This window comes from Petaurus breviceps, unplaced genomic scaffold, assembly GCF_028583685.1.
Source record: "Petaurus breviceps papuanus isolate PSGF00001 unplaced genomic scaffold, PetGlider_PUasm1.0 208, whole genome shotgun sequence".
In the NCBI taxonomy this organism is placed as follows: Eukaryota; Metazoa; Chordata; class Mammalia; order Diprotodontia; family Petauridae; genus Petaurus; species Petaurus breviceps.
In genome coordinates, this window is record NW_027185852.1 from 25,382,742 (window position 1) to 25,395,365 (window position 12,624).

Sequence of the window (12,624 nt, forward strand, 5' to 3'; positions counted from 1 at the left end):
ACACACACACACATACATACATACATCAGGAGGCCAAGTACAGAGTGAAGGGTCTAAAATATTACATAATGTTTTTAACTATACAGAAATATTTATGGCAGCTTTGTATTGTAGTAAATAACTAGAAAAAATCAATTAGAGAATGGTTAAGAAAAACTATGACACATTGAGTATAATCAACTATTATTATGGCGTAAGAAATAATAAATATGAAGAATTCAGAGAAACTTGAGAATACTTGAGTGAAGTGATGCCAAGCAAAGTAGGCACAACCAGGAGAACGGTTCACACCTTGAGCACAATAATAGAAAAGACAATACAGAAAGTCTTTAGAGCTCTGATCAGTGCAATGGCCACTTGCACCTTCAGTGAATTAATATTGAAGCCTACCCTCCCTCCTGCCTCTTGGCGGAGAAGTGGTGCGCTCTAAGTGTGGAGCAAGTCATACATTGTCAGATAAAGTCAATGTGTTGGTTTACTTGACTTGACTTATTTGTTACAAAAGGAAGGTTCCATGGCTCATGTGAAAGGAGCAGAGGGGAATGATTGAGAGGCAAGGTCACGTAAAATAAGAAAACATACTGACAGAATGTTACAAACAATGCCAGGTAGCCCTAAATCATAAAGTAAATGTGACCCATCATCATCATCTCCTCCTCTTTACTATCCCCAGACCAAACATTTTGCCTATTACCTCCCTCCCCCAGACAAGTATGTCAGCTTCTTTCATATTTCCACCATATTTACCATCACTCCCCAAGCACACAATCCAGGTTACCTGGGTATTTTCTCATACAGTGAAGAAAGTATATCCTCGAAAGGTTTGGGTAATAGCACAGAGTCAATTTCGATGTATTGATGAGTCCCAGGTTGAAGAATATTTTTGACAGTGTGTTGGCATATGAATTTCAGAAGTTATATAGGTTTCAATATTGAAATCTCTCCCTTCCAGACCTAGACTCCTTTATAAAACCATCCTGACATGTTGTGCCACCAATTTTTCTTAGGTGAAAGGGATCTTACTTTCCTCTCATTTCTTATTGTATTCTCCCTGGACTTCTCTTTTGAATTTAGCTCACTCTTTTAATAGTTCCATTGCCTTGGGCACATTTTATAGCCTTTCAGAGCCTTATTTCCTTATCCGTAAAATGGGACTAATTATACTCCCACCAGCTCCCTCCTATCATTGTTGAAAGGGAAGCATTTTGTAAACCTTATTAGAGTGATGTAATCAGTATCTATCATTATTATTGTTAACTCTATGTATGCATTGGTCAGACACAACATTTTATTTCTCTTCTTCCATGTACTTCGCATAAGATTGGTCCAAAGTTGTGCTTTCTATTGCTTTTGAATTTAAGTTGGACTTATCATGTCAGGTGTTCTTGCCCATCTGAGCCATTGGAAGATAAATACCGGTGCTAATGAAAAAGAAGACAGACAGCATATGGCTCTCTATATTACAATTTTATTTTGTAGGTAAAATATTTCAAGCCAACCAACTCTACTCACTTTGGTAGAGAAGGAGTTAACAGGTTAGCTCCCCTTGGTCATCCTCAGCATGGCTTCTTGCCTTTCAGAACTGCCAAGATGCTCACATTGTGCCTGGACATGTCGATGTCGAGGTTAGGGTCCTCCTGAGGGTTCTGTAACTTGCTGCTCAGCAAGCTAGAACACGCTTGTCCCTGATTTCCTTGTTTTTCTTTCAACCCTTTCAGTGCCCTGCAGGAGTCATTAAATCAGAACTTCATGCTGATTGTCACCCATCGAGAAGTCCAGCGGGAGTACAGCTTGAACTTCTCGGGAAGCAGTACCATCCAGGAGGTGAGTTCTGTCTCACAGCTGAGGAAGAGAAGGAGCTCATTAGAGCTCATGTTGACCCTGTTAAAGAGGGCTTCTCTCTTCTGGCTGGAATCTCTCTTTATGTTTCATTACTGGGCTCTTAATTTTAATTAACTGGAGCATCAAAGATTACTGTAGATAAACTAAATGACCTGACCTTTGAAGGATAGATGGGAGCTCTTGATAATTCTTAAATTATTCCATTTAATATTATAGAAAAGGAAGTAATTTAAATGTAATATATTTTATAACTTAATAGTGGGTAAATAGTGGAAATATTCATTAGAAGAGTTGAGAGAAAAGTCATTTGTTTACAGGATGTATTTTAGAGAATGTTTCCTCCTCAAATTTAGGTTACTCAGCATGCACTGAGGGGACAGGGAAAGGGGGTGCTGATATTTTGTAGTCATGGCATCATTTCCAGGTTCAAATTGGCCAACCAAACTCACTCTTAGAAATAGAACCCTCCCTTCCTAAAGAGAAGCAGCAGCCCTGGGTGTGCATATGAACCCACTGCACTGAGCACCAGAAACCTGCCACATGGTATTTTGTCAGCTGACCAATGTGTAGCATAGGATTCCAGATTGTAAGGCCACATTGCTAGGCTTTTTTTTGGGGGGGTCAGACTTTCTGGTCCTCAGTCTGACTTTTTAACCTTAGGTATTTCCCAGACCAAATAATGCCCAGAGTGGTGGTTGTGCTGAGGGCTTTGTGCCAAGGCTCAGTGAAATACTGGTGCTCTATCAGACAGAGAACACTAAGAACAAAGCTATTGCTAAGGATTGCCTGATTCCCCATGAGACTGGCGGGCTATTTTATGCAAGGAACTAAAGCTGGAATGGTATTTGTGTCATTTGTACTTATTCCCTGTGACAAGGCTTCAACCTGGGAAATGGGTAGAAGTAGATCAAGCTCCTGTGAACTTTTTTTTGTATAATCCCTTTCTGTATTTTCATCAAATTATATGGACAAATAATTTTAAATATTGATAGCTTTAATCAATTATTAACAATTCTACATTCTAAGTTTTTTCATGTGTGATTGTGTGTGTGTGAAGAAGGGCTGTAAAAATAAGCAGTGTCACTTCTGACCTGCATGGTGGATATTTTCTGTTCTTGACATTTTAGAATATTCTTGTTCAAAGCCCCCATTATATTGCAGCTACCAGAATAAGGTAGCTGTAGTTAGGTGTTCCTCAAGTGCAAATGGTGGTCAGAGCAAATTTTTTTTAAAAAACAAGAGAAATGAAATTTTAGCATAATTTAGAAGATGCTGTTTCAGTAACAGAAGTAGAGAAATGCAGTGGCAGATCTTATGGTAGCCTTGGGTTTTTCTGAAGAGTGGTACATTTAATATGAAAAGGCTTGAGCAGCTCTTGTGAGTAATGGAATCTTTGAAGGATATTGTTATGTTCATTGCTTCTCAGATCCTGTTAACATTTCACATTGCACACCCACAAGATGAAATTAAGTTAAGGTTTGTTTGCTTGAAAAATCCAAACGTTCAGCTAGTGAGTAGGGAACATGAGAAAGAGCTCAAGTTTCTTTCCTTCTCTTTGGGTGTTCCCACAGGGTCATAGGACTTAGAGGTGCAAAGAGCCTTAGAGTCTAATAGTCCAACTCATTCATTTTACAAAGGAGAAATATGTGTTCCGGACAGAGAAAGGGACTTGCTCAGGGAAGCAGAGGGAGAGAGAAGAAGAGCTTGGTGGTGAAAATCAAGCCTTAGGACTTGCTTCTGAGGCTCTTCCCATTGTACCTTATTTGAGATAGAATTCCTTTTCTCTTGGGGAAAGTCATACAGAATTCCTCCTTTTCCTTTTTTATTCAAAGTTCCAGAGCCTTAGGTTGATTTTATGATTAACTTTAGGATTTTACTTGTCATTTGTCAGACATGCAACTTCTTCCCACAAGGGGGCAGAAAGAACTCTTCCCTCAGATTGTCTACAAATGCCATTCAGTGCTTTCAAATGAGCTTCTCTCCTATTAACAAAAAGGAGCATAATGGCCAAGTTATTGTTTGATTTACAGATAATTGGCATATTGCAGGAAGGAGACTTAATTTCACCCTTTTAAATTAAACAGGGAGATTTAAAAAGACATAAAATATTCATTAATGTTCGGTGATTATAAAGTAGTGGCATATATTTATTTTTCCTTTATTACTGTTTCGATGGGAAAATACTGCAAATATTTCCGAAATCGAGTTGGCCATACTGACAAGTTGAAATGTTTAAGCAGTGTTAATGCAATCTGCTCACACCTGATATCCTATGCAGAAGGATTCAAAATGACTCCATTAATTATTAAAAGAAATATTTAAAATTCCGTAAATGTACCATTGTTCGCCACAGTTGGATGCAACTGTCTCTCCAGGGCTTGGTGTTTGGATTGTCACATATATTTTTAGGCTGCAATGACTTTAAAGTCATAAATATTTTTTTCAGACTGTTTTCTAAGTATGGTTTACCAGTGGTTTCTGGAACAGTTTTGCAAGGAAAGAGAGCCTTCATTATTCCACAGTATGATCTCTTCACCAGGGCTTCAGTTTTTCCACAATTTTAAAATATTTTAGAATGTGCTGTCCATAGCTAAGAAATGGAAAAACCAGTGTTATTTCCAAGCTGCTCCTTCCCGTCCACCACCATTCTCGGAGTAAAGAGGTGCTTTTCTTCCCCTTATCCCTTTTATACAAGCTATAGCACCCAGCGGTCTTCTAGCCTTGTCCAGCAATTTTGAGGCACCTCCTTGGGGAGTCACTGATGGTTTTCTGTGAGCTTGTTACTCAGAAGCAACAGCCATAGGCTTGGTGGGGTCAGAGCTGAAGCCATTTCTGCTACAAGACTGAATCCCTGCTAGATTGGTGTGAAACCAAATAGAACCTTGGGACTCATCTGCTTTTTTATTATGTAGCTAGCCCACAGTTGTGTTTTATATTATTGACCTGGAGACAATGATGATGCTAGATTTCCTAAATCATAAATTATGCTGTATCATGTTCCAGAAATCTGTTTCCATTCATCTTAACTTGACACAAATGAATGACTCCTAACCTGTTAATGTATTGAGAAAACCTCATCAGTTTTCATGGTAGTATTCACTGTTTGGACACTCCATTATGGAAGGCCTTTGGGTTTGTTACATTGGAAGGCGCTTCTGGTTTTGAATGTAATTTCTGTTCAGTGAAATATGACTGAGGGATGAAGGCATGTTTGATCACCTGTTTTTATGAGTTGTGACAACTGTGGACAAACAGTGAGGTAGAGAAATGGAGGCACCAAAATATGTTTGACTGCAGCTATCTATGTTCATGCACGTTGGCTCTGATAGACCCCAAGCGATGAGAGTCGGTGCTCGGCAGAGCTGTCCGTAAGCTATTGTCTGGGAAATCCCTAAGTGGTTGCAAGTCCGCTCTAGGATTCTGTTTTAGCCAAGGAGATGGCGAAGTGGGCTCCTCTCAATTAAAGCTCTTTAACACATTTTCCTGCTTTAATTTATTTTTCATTTAAAGTCCTAGGGATCCTTCTCAAGGAGAAGGGAATAAAATGGGGATACCAAAGGGGACAGAAGGGAAAGAAGTTTTGACTGGCCCCCAAGAAAAAAATGCTTTTTTCTTCTGATCGTTTTGTCAGTAGCATCTTCACTAAAGTAACCAAATAATGTAAAAATGACTGTGATTCCTTGATTCCTTCATCACCTTATCTGAAGTTCACTTAAAACCAGTTAACTCTATGGGAGAATGAAAATAAGCTCAGCATATTTGAATGAATTTGCTATGGTGAGGAGAAATGACAAAATATATTTTGTGTTATCATAGTATTAATAGATTTTACTGGTTGTAATCAAATACATTTGAGTTGGGTCAAAAATGTAATTTGCATAATCCCAAGCCCTAAACACAGGTGGGGAAAGGGAATGATTAGTGGCCCTAAAATCTAGCCAAACTCTTCTTGGAAACTGACCAGTTGTCTGTTTTACTACTGCAAATGCCGCTATAGCAGGCAAAATCTGCCTCTATTTCCATCTGCTATTGGCCAACTATAGGCACCCAATGGGGCAAGGATAAGAGACCCTCAGTATCTCTGTTGTAGGTTGAGAAGTATTCCTTTGTCATCTCTGCTAATAAGGGCTGTAAATCATTGCTGGAGATCTCTGAATACTTGAAAAGTTTCATCCCTCCCCCCCCCCCCCAGCAATATCACTATTCATACTTGATATTTATTTAGCTTATCATAATAAAAATTGACCCATCTAAAGGTATCTCTTATACTCTTCTGGGACACATTTTCCTTACTGGGAACTTGTCTAACAAACCGACTCATAAGTCAGTAATTGTTCAAGTGAGAATTAAAGAGACAGCAAAGGTCAGAAATCTGCAACCAGACATGTTCTTTGTCCATGAGTCATATTTGTTGGTCATCATCTGTGCTAAAGAATTATGCCATGATAAGTTAGACTAATCCTTAATCGGAAAAGAAAAGCCTCCCATGGTCCAAATTGTGAGAGGCTGTTTTGTTTATGGTGTGTCTCTCAAACCCTCAGACTGTTTTAGGCCCTATTCCCTCAGTGTGAAAATTTTGCCAGAAGCTTTAATATTCAAATCTTACCCACCAGATTTGTTTTCCATTTTTTTTACCTTCATGTTTATCATCAGTCTTTCAAATTATATATGTAATCCCACATAAACTGTTTTTTTATATATGTAATAACAGCATAAACTATGGAGTCTAGTATCCAATGGTACTTTTTGTAAGAGCTGGTTTGAACTTGAAGCAGGGTTTGCCATTGCATTAGGGAGAGTTGTGTGTGTTGAGGACAGCGGAGTAAAGGTGCTGGTTTCTTGTTGGAAAGTTTCAAGAGACATGGGTGTATGAAATGTGATGCCCCTAAATTAGAGGGGCATTAGATTAGAATTAACTGATTTTCATGAGTGTATTTCAAGAACTGATTTTTTCAAAACCGTTTAAAATCATGAAGGCTACCTTGGCAAGGAGACAGGCATTTTCCCCACTTCAGCCCAAGGTGATGGATTCAAACCTCACTTAGCTTTTAGTGAAGGAGATTATGAGCTTGTCCTTTAAATCTGCATGTTAACTGTGAGTTTCAAGTTGCTTTGAAAGTGAGAGCTGGTGAAACCCAGCCAGCGCAGTAGCCAGCCCAGTGTTGAGATCGCTTCTTTCCCCGGGCAGTTTTTTGTAGTGTTTAAATATGTACACCAGCCCCTAGGAAATCCAGTTTTCAACGGATTTCTCCTTGTAGTTAGTAGTTATCATAGCTGCGGGTAGGTGCGTCCCCATTTGATTGCAAAATTTCATGTTTGCTTTGGTTTAAGATTCCCTTGGCCGGCCGTCTTGCTCCCCTTTCATTTTTATCAAAAAGAGAATGCTCTAGGTGCCTGCCCAGAGTGCCCCTGACCCACGCGTCTCCACGGTGGGACCCACTCCCAGCACGAGGCCGGCCAGGGCTGATGCTGCAGTCGGCAGAGACCCGGTTCCTCTGAGGCCCTGATCAGGAGGCCCAGTTCCTGGCCCCTGGCCACCTCAGGCTCCAACTGGCCTAGAAGTTATTGGGAAATCATCACCCGGGCCATCTTTCCGTGCAAGAAAAGGCAGAGGGGAAATCGTGGCGGCGCCGGGGCCCAAGACTGTAATAATCCTCTGGTACAATACACCCTTGACAGGTTGTAATCGTGCTAATTGAAGAGCCTAATTCCTACTCGCTCTGCGCTGCTCAAAGGCGGACTCAGCCGCTTGTTTTCCTTCTGACCAGATGGTCCCGATGAACACCTACTGTGCACTTGAAGGGCTCCCAGGAGCCTGACAAAGGCTGTGCTTGCCTGCAGCCGCTGCTGAAGACGCTGCTACTGCCGCTGCCTCTGCCGCTGCCGCCGCCGCCGCCGCCGCTGCTTCTGCTGCTGCTGCTGCGCCCGGGCTGCCTGCCTCCCACCTCCCACCCGGGAAGCCCGGTACACCTGACGCCGGCAGCGGCCATGGGGAAGCAGGCTGGCTGGGCTGGCCCGAACCCGAGGGCAGAAGCGGGGCTCAGGCAGAGGTAGCCCGGCCAGTGCAGCCCCCCCCCAGCCCTGGTGAAAAAAAAAGCTAGAGCAACAGTTGCCCGAGTTGACTGAGCAGGCGCTTTGTGTCCTGCCAGGAATCCCTGCTTTGGGGCCCTTTGTGTTGGCCCTGGAATGTGGTCCCCGCGGCCCCACCCCTAGCCCCTCTTAGGGCCGGGCTTATGCTCCTGGCCCAGAGCTGTTCACTATCTCCTTAATTTCGTATTTTCTTTCCATCAAGTTAGCAGCGGCAGAGTGTGTGTCCGGGAGCTCCTGGCGATTTGGCAAAGTCAGGAGGGAAGGAAAGAAGGCAGAGGCAGGCAGGCTGACTGGCTGGCACCTCCTAGGTCTTCCATCCACAGCACTGAGCTGAGGCCCCCAGATGATCAGACTCATGAGAAGTCACTCACATATACAGAAATGTTAGCCCAGTCTTTCTTTTCCATTTTTGTTAAGAAGCAAATCATTGTTTTCCTATACTCTTTCTTCCCCTCTCCACAGTGAGCCCTGACAAGGAGAAAACTTGGAGGGAAGGCAGGAGGTGAAACAGGACAGGAAGAAGGGTCTTCTTTGGGCCCGGGGGGATGTGGCCTCCTGTACAAATAGCCAGCCTTAAGCCTTTAGAAATGTGGCTAGAGTGGGAGCTAAGCTTACAACCAAGAAACAAGTTGGGGAACTTCCCCAAACTTAGCAGAATGCTCAGTATTAACCAGCAATAACATGAAGTAACCCCGACTGGGTACTGCAGCAGACTGGAAGCCAGCCCCCTGCCCCCTTTGCACATTGGGGAGCTCCTGTCCCAGCCTGGTGGCAGTCCCTGCTTTGAGCCTTGGCCAGAAGCTTCAGAGCTAGTCTGCTTCCTGGCGACCTGGCATTTTTCATAATCTTAATCTAAGCGACTTTTTATCCTGTGTTTTTATGGTGAAGCCCAGACCAATATGAAGGCCCAGGCAAATGGCGATACTAGCAGCCCTTAAAGTCTGTTTTTGATTGTAATAAATAACAACCAGTAGCAATGCAATCATCCTGATAGCTTATAATTAGTGAAACCGTAATTGTAAACATTCCAGCCCTTTCTTAAAGTTTATCCCAGCCTCCTTAAATAAATACCATGAATAGACTCTTTATGTAAAATTGAAAGATAATGCCCTGTGGTAGTCAGTATGTTTTCATTACAATCTCAATTAAATGTCTTGTGAAAAAAAAATCTTCTGGGATTTCTCAGAAATATAAGTATTTCAAACTGAAGAAGGTGAAAAATCATCACTGGCTTTTAACACAAAATTCATTCTATTTTAAAAATTAATTTGGTCATTATTTTAGGGCTTATTCATTGGAATTCAGGGTTTCGGGGGAGGGGAGAACCCCAACCTTCAGCCAGTCAGATAGGCGGGGATGGGGATAAGCAGTGAGGTGTTAATGAATTGATATCCTGGATTAAAAAAAAGCTTTCAAGAATTTATCTGAATGAGAAAGAAAAACTTATTGAATTTTTACAGCAAGAAACTCTTTAAAATGAAGGGTAAGCTGCTCGCTTCTATTACTGGTAGGCACAATAAAAGCTATCTTCAAAGAGAGAACCTCAATTAACTGGGACAGAAAGGACTGAGATTCATGGGGCCCGTGCACTGGACACTCCCTTCTCTGAGCCCTGCCGGGGCTGCCTTCTTAATCATGAAGAGTTTGTTGATAGCTCTCTTTAAAATATTAACCCCCCAATTTCATGGAAACTGTGAGCAGGAGCTAAGAAGGGACTGTGGCTGTCCCAGAAAAAGGGGCAGGGACAGGGCCTCGTTTACCCAATAACTGTATCTGAGGTTCATGTGCTATACTGGAAAATAGGGTTTAGTAAGCTTCTCTCCTTGTTTTGAGACAAAACCAAAGATAGCCTCAGACGATTTGGGAGCTTTGTAAACATAAATTTTACCATAGCTTAGGTATATTCTAGAGATAGCTGTGTCACAAAATTCTCTACCAGTGTACAGCTGAAAGTGATCTTCTCTATAGACTGTCTAGGCCAGTGCACCATCTTTTACAACAGAGAGAAACCCCAAAAAGCTGTAGTTTAGAGAGAAGGGTTTTGCCCGAATTTAAAAGGCTAGTGTCTGACTGGCCTTTGAACCTAGGCCCTCTAAACTTGAAATCCAGTGTTCTTTCCATCGTACCATATTTATATCTATTCTTTTGTGCCAAATTTAACTTGACTGTATTCTCCTAGACCTAGACCCTCCACTTATAATTATTTTCTGGTTTTTTAACGTGTCATATATAGTAGTGTCAAACCAAGAAGTTATTCCTTTGCAGACATATTTAGAATGGTAAGCTTTTTATCTATCTTTTTATCTCTCTCTCTCTCTCTCTCTCTCTCTCATCCTGCTGCTCATTTTTTAAGGGAGGGGTAAAATATCCCATGGTTTCCCTCAATAGATCCCTGTTACTGTGTTGTTTTTTTTTTTAAAGGAAAAAAAAAGATGTTAAAAGCTCATGGCAAACATTTGTAATAAATGGCACAATGTATGCCTTGCTTTGTGGTAGTTGCGTGACCAGACAGTGGAGCCCAGGATTGTTTTAAGGTTTTTACAGCTGCAGGGGAAAAGCATCTGTTCGGAGCAAAGCCGGCATTGTTTAATTTTGACACTCACTTTTCCATGCTTCTTGTACCAGGCTCTGGATTAGATGCCACAAGGATGAAATTTGTTTTAAGTTGCTCCCCAGTGCAGCTGTCCCCATCGATGGCTGCGTCAGCTTAAGCACAGCAGACGTAGCCTAAACAAGCATCTTTGTCCAGGGTCACCTCGCTCGGCCAGGAAGGCTCAGAGGAGGAATGTTAGTAATAATGTTTATCATGAATAATGACAGAATTAATTTGCAGGCTTATTTAGCTCACATAGGCTTCTAGTTTCAGTGATTCCTTTCCCCCCCTTCCCCCATCCTTAGGCAGCAGTAGCATTATTGAACCTTTTAAATTTCATTTTTTGAGAAAATCAAGTATTCTGTTTTCATAGACCTCATTCTTCCAAGGTAAATTGCGTGGCAAAATGACCAGATTGCTTATTGACTGAATTAGCAGGGAACTGAAAACAAAACCTCTCTGAGTCTGAGGGGCTTTGCAGCAATCTTGAAAAATGGACAATTTTATAGAATAATAATTTTTCTTTAATGTTTCAAGTGAATGAAAAATGAAAGAGCACTTCACTTTGTGGGCTTCCTGGAATTGTGTGAATTTCTACCCAGCTGGTCCAAATTGATTGATACAGGGCCAAATATTTGTCTGCCTACATTTCAAAGTCTGTAATTTGCTAATGAATTGTGGTAATAATCTTTCATCATACATGAAAGATTTAGCCAAACAATTTGCTAACTATGTATTTTGATCACAACATTTTTGGACTTAAACCAAGCTTTACATCTGTTTTACAGCTAATATACGAGGACTAGGAAGGGGAAGAAAATACCCTTCAACCTGGTCACTCACTGAGAGGAGATTAAGGGAGGCTGGGGGAGGAAAGTCTTTAGAACCAGGGCAGGGCAATGCTGAAAAGACCCTGTGGGCAAGAGTGGTGGGCCAGTGCCATTCAGGCTTAAGGTGTAGGCCAGCCAGGAAATATGTCAGCTTGACTTAGGCCTAAAGTGCCCCCTAGGAGACCCTGGGCCTGGCAGAGAAAAAAACAATGGATGGCATATTGTTAGTGTTCTGTGGTACTTTGCCAGAAAGACAAATGTCTACAAATTGGACCTAGTTCAAGGAATGAGAATAGAGGCCAAGGGGCTGTTGGGTAACAAAAATCATCAAGAAATATGCTTAATTTGACCCATTAATAGCTATGGTTAGAGTAAGAAATTCCCTGCAAATATTTTAACTGGCTGTTAAAACCAAAGAGATCCAGAAAAATCAGAATAACAATATATAGGAAAATGATTAGGCTGTTATTGTGAGGTGGATATTTTAAACAGAAGAGCTTGCCTATTGTAGATGCAGAAGAAGCCTTACTCTTGAAGGTTTTTTTAGGTTTCAAGTTAAACTCTGGAAAAAATTCTCCATTGAATGGTGCAAGGAGAGAAAGCCAGGAAGTAGTGAGAAATGTGCCTACCTGTATCACTGGCAAGCTCAGGCGAGCGACATCTGAATTGTTTCCATGTTGCTCATTAAGAAACTGTTCAACAATAATATTGAATAATGTCTCAAATCCAAAGAGTTTAATCTCAGGTGGTTGCAAATCCCATTAGTAATTTTTATTCATTTTCTCTTAAGAGAACCTTGGGAGAATTTTTGTGGTTGTTGTTTGCTTGTTTTTTGGTATCATTTTTTGTGTAAGGGGTTCTAAAGATTCCTCTCCCAGTGTCTAGATACCATGAAAGCACCCTTTCCAGAGGAGTTGGGTCAGATGTCATCCTTGCAGAAGCATCATGTTCTAAATCAGGGCCAAAGAAAGGAAATTGGGCCTGTGGGTTCTCAACAGAAACCAGGGTATTTAGAAGTTTGAGAACAAGGAACATATAGTGAAGATAGCAACAATAGTGAAAGAGGTAGCCAAAGCCGTGCCCACCTGTCCCAGACCACTGGGTGACCTGCGTCCATTGAAGCTGACATTTGCCATGTTTGCCTGTCTTTAGGAAGATGAAAAGTGTTGGTAACATTCCCAAACACGTGCTGCTTCTTCCTCTGCCTGGGGCCATGACAACACTTCTCCTTTCTTCCTTCCTTCCTTCCTTCCTTCCTTCCTTCCTTCC

The 12,624-nt window shown here is 41.5% G+C and overlaps 1 protein-coding gene across 3 annotated transcripts in view; it reads left to right on the forward strand.

The window, feature by feature from the left end:
• LOC138165359 (FAS-associated factor 1) overlaps positions 1-12,624 on the forward strand; it is a 419,204-nt gene that overhangs the window by 185,208 nt on the left and 221,372 nt on the right. For all 3 annotated transcript variants that reach the window (XM_069093610.1, XM_069093612.1, XM_069093611.1), the window contains exon 7: positions 1,719-1,824. In XM_069093610.1, the coding sequence (XP_068949711.1) occupies positions 1,719-1,824 (106 nt within the window). The remainder of the gene's footprint in view (positions 1-1,718; positions 1,825-12,624) is intronic.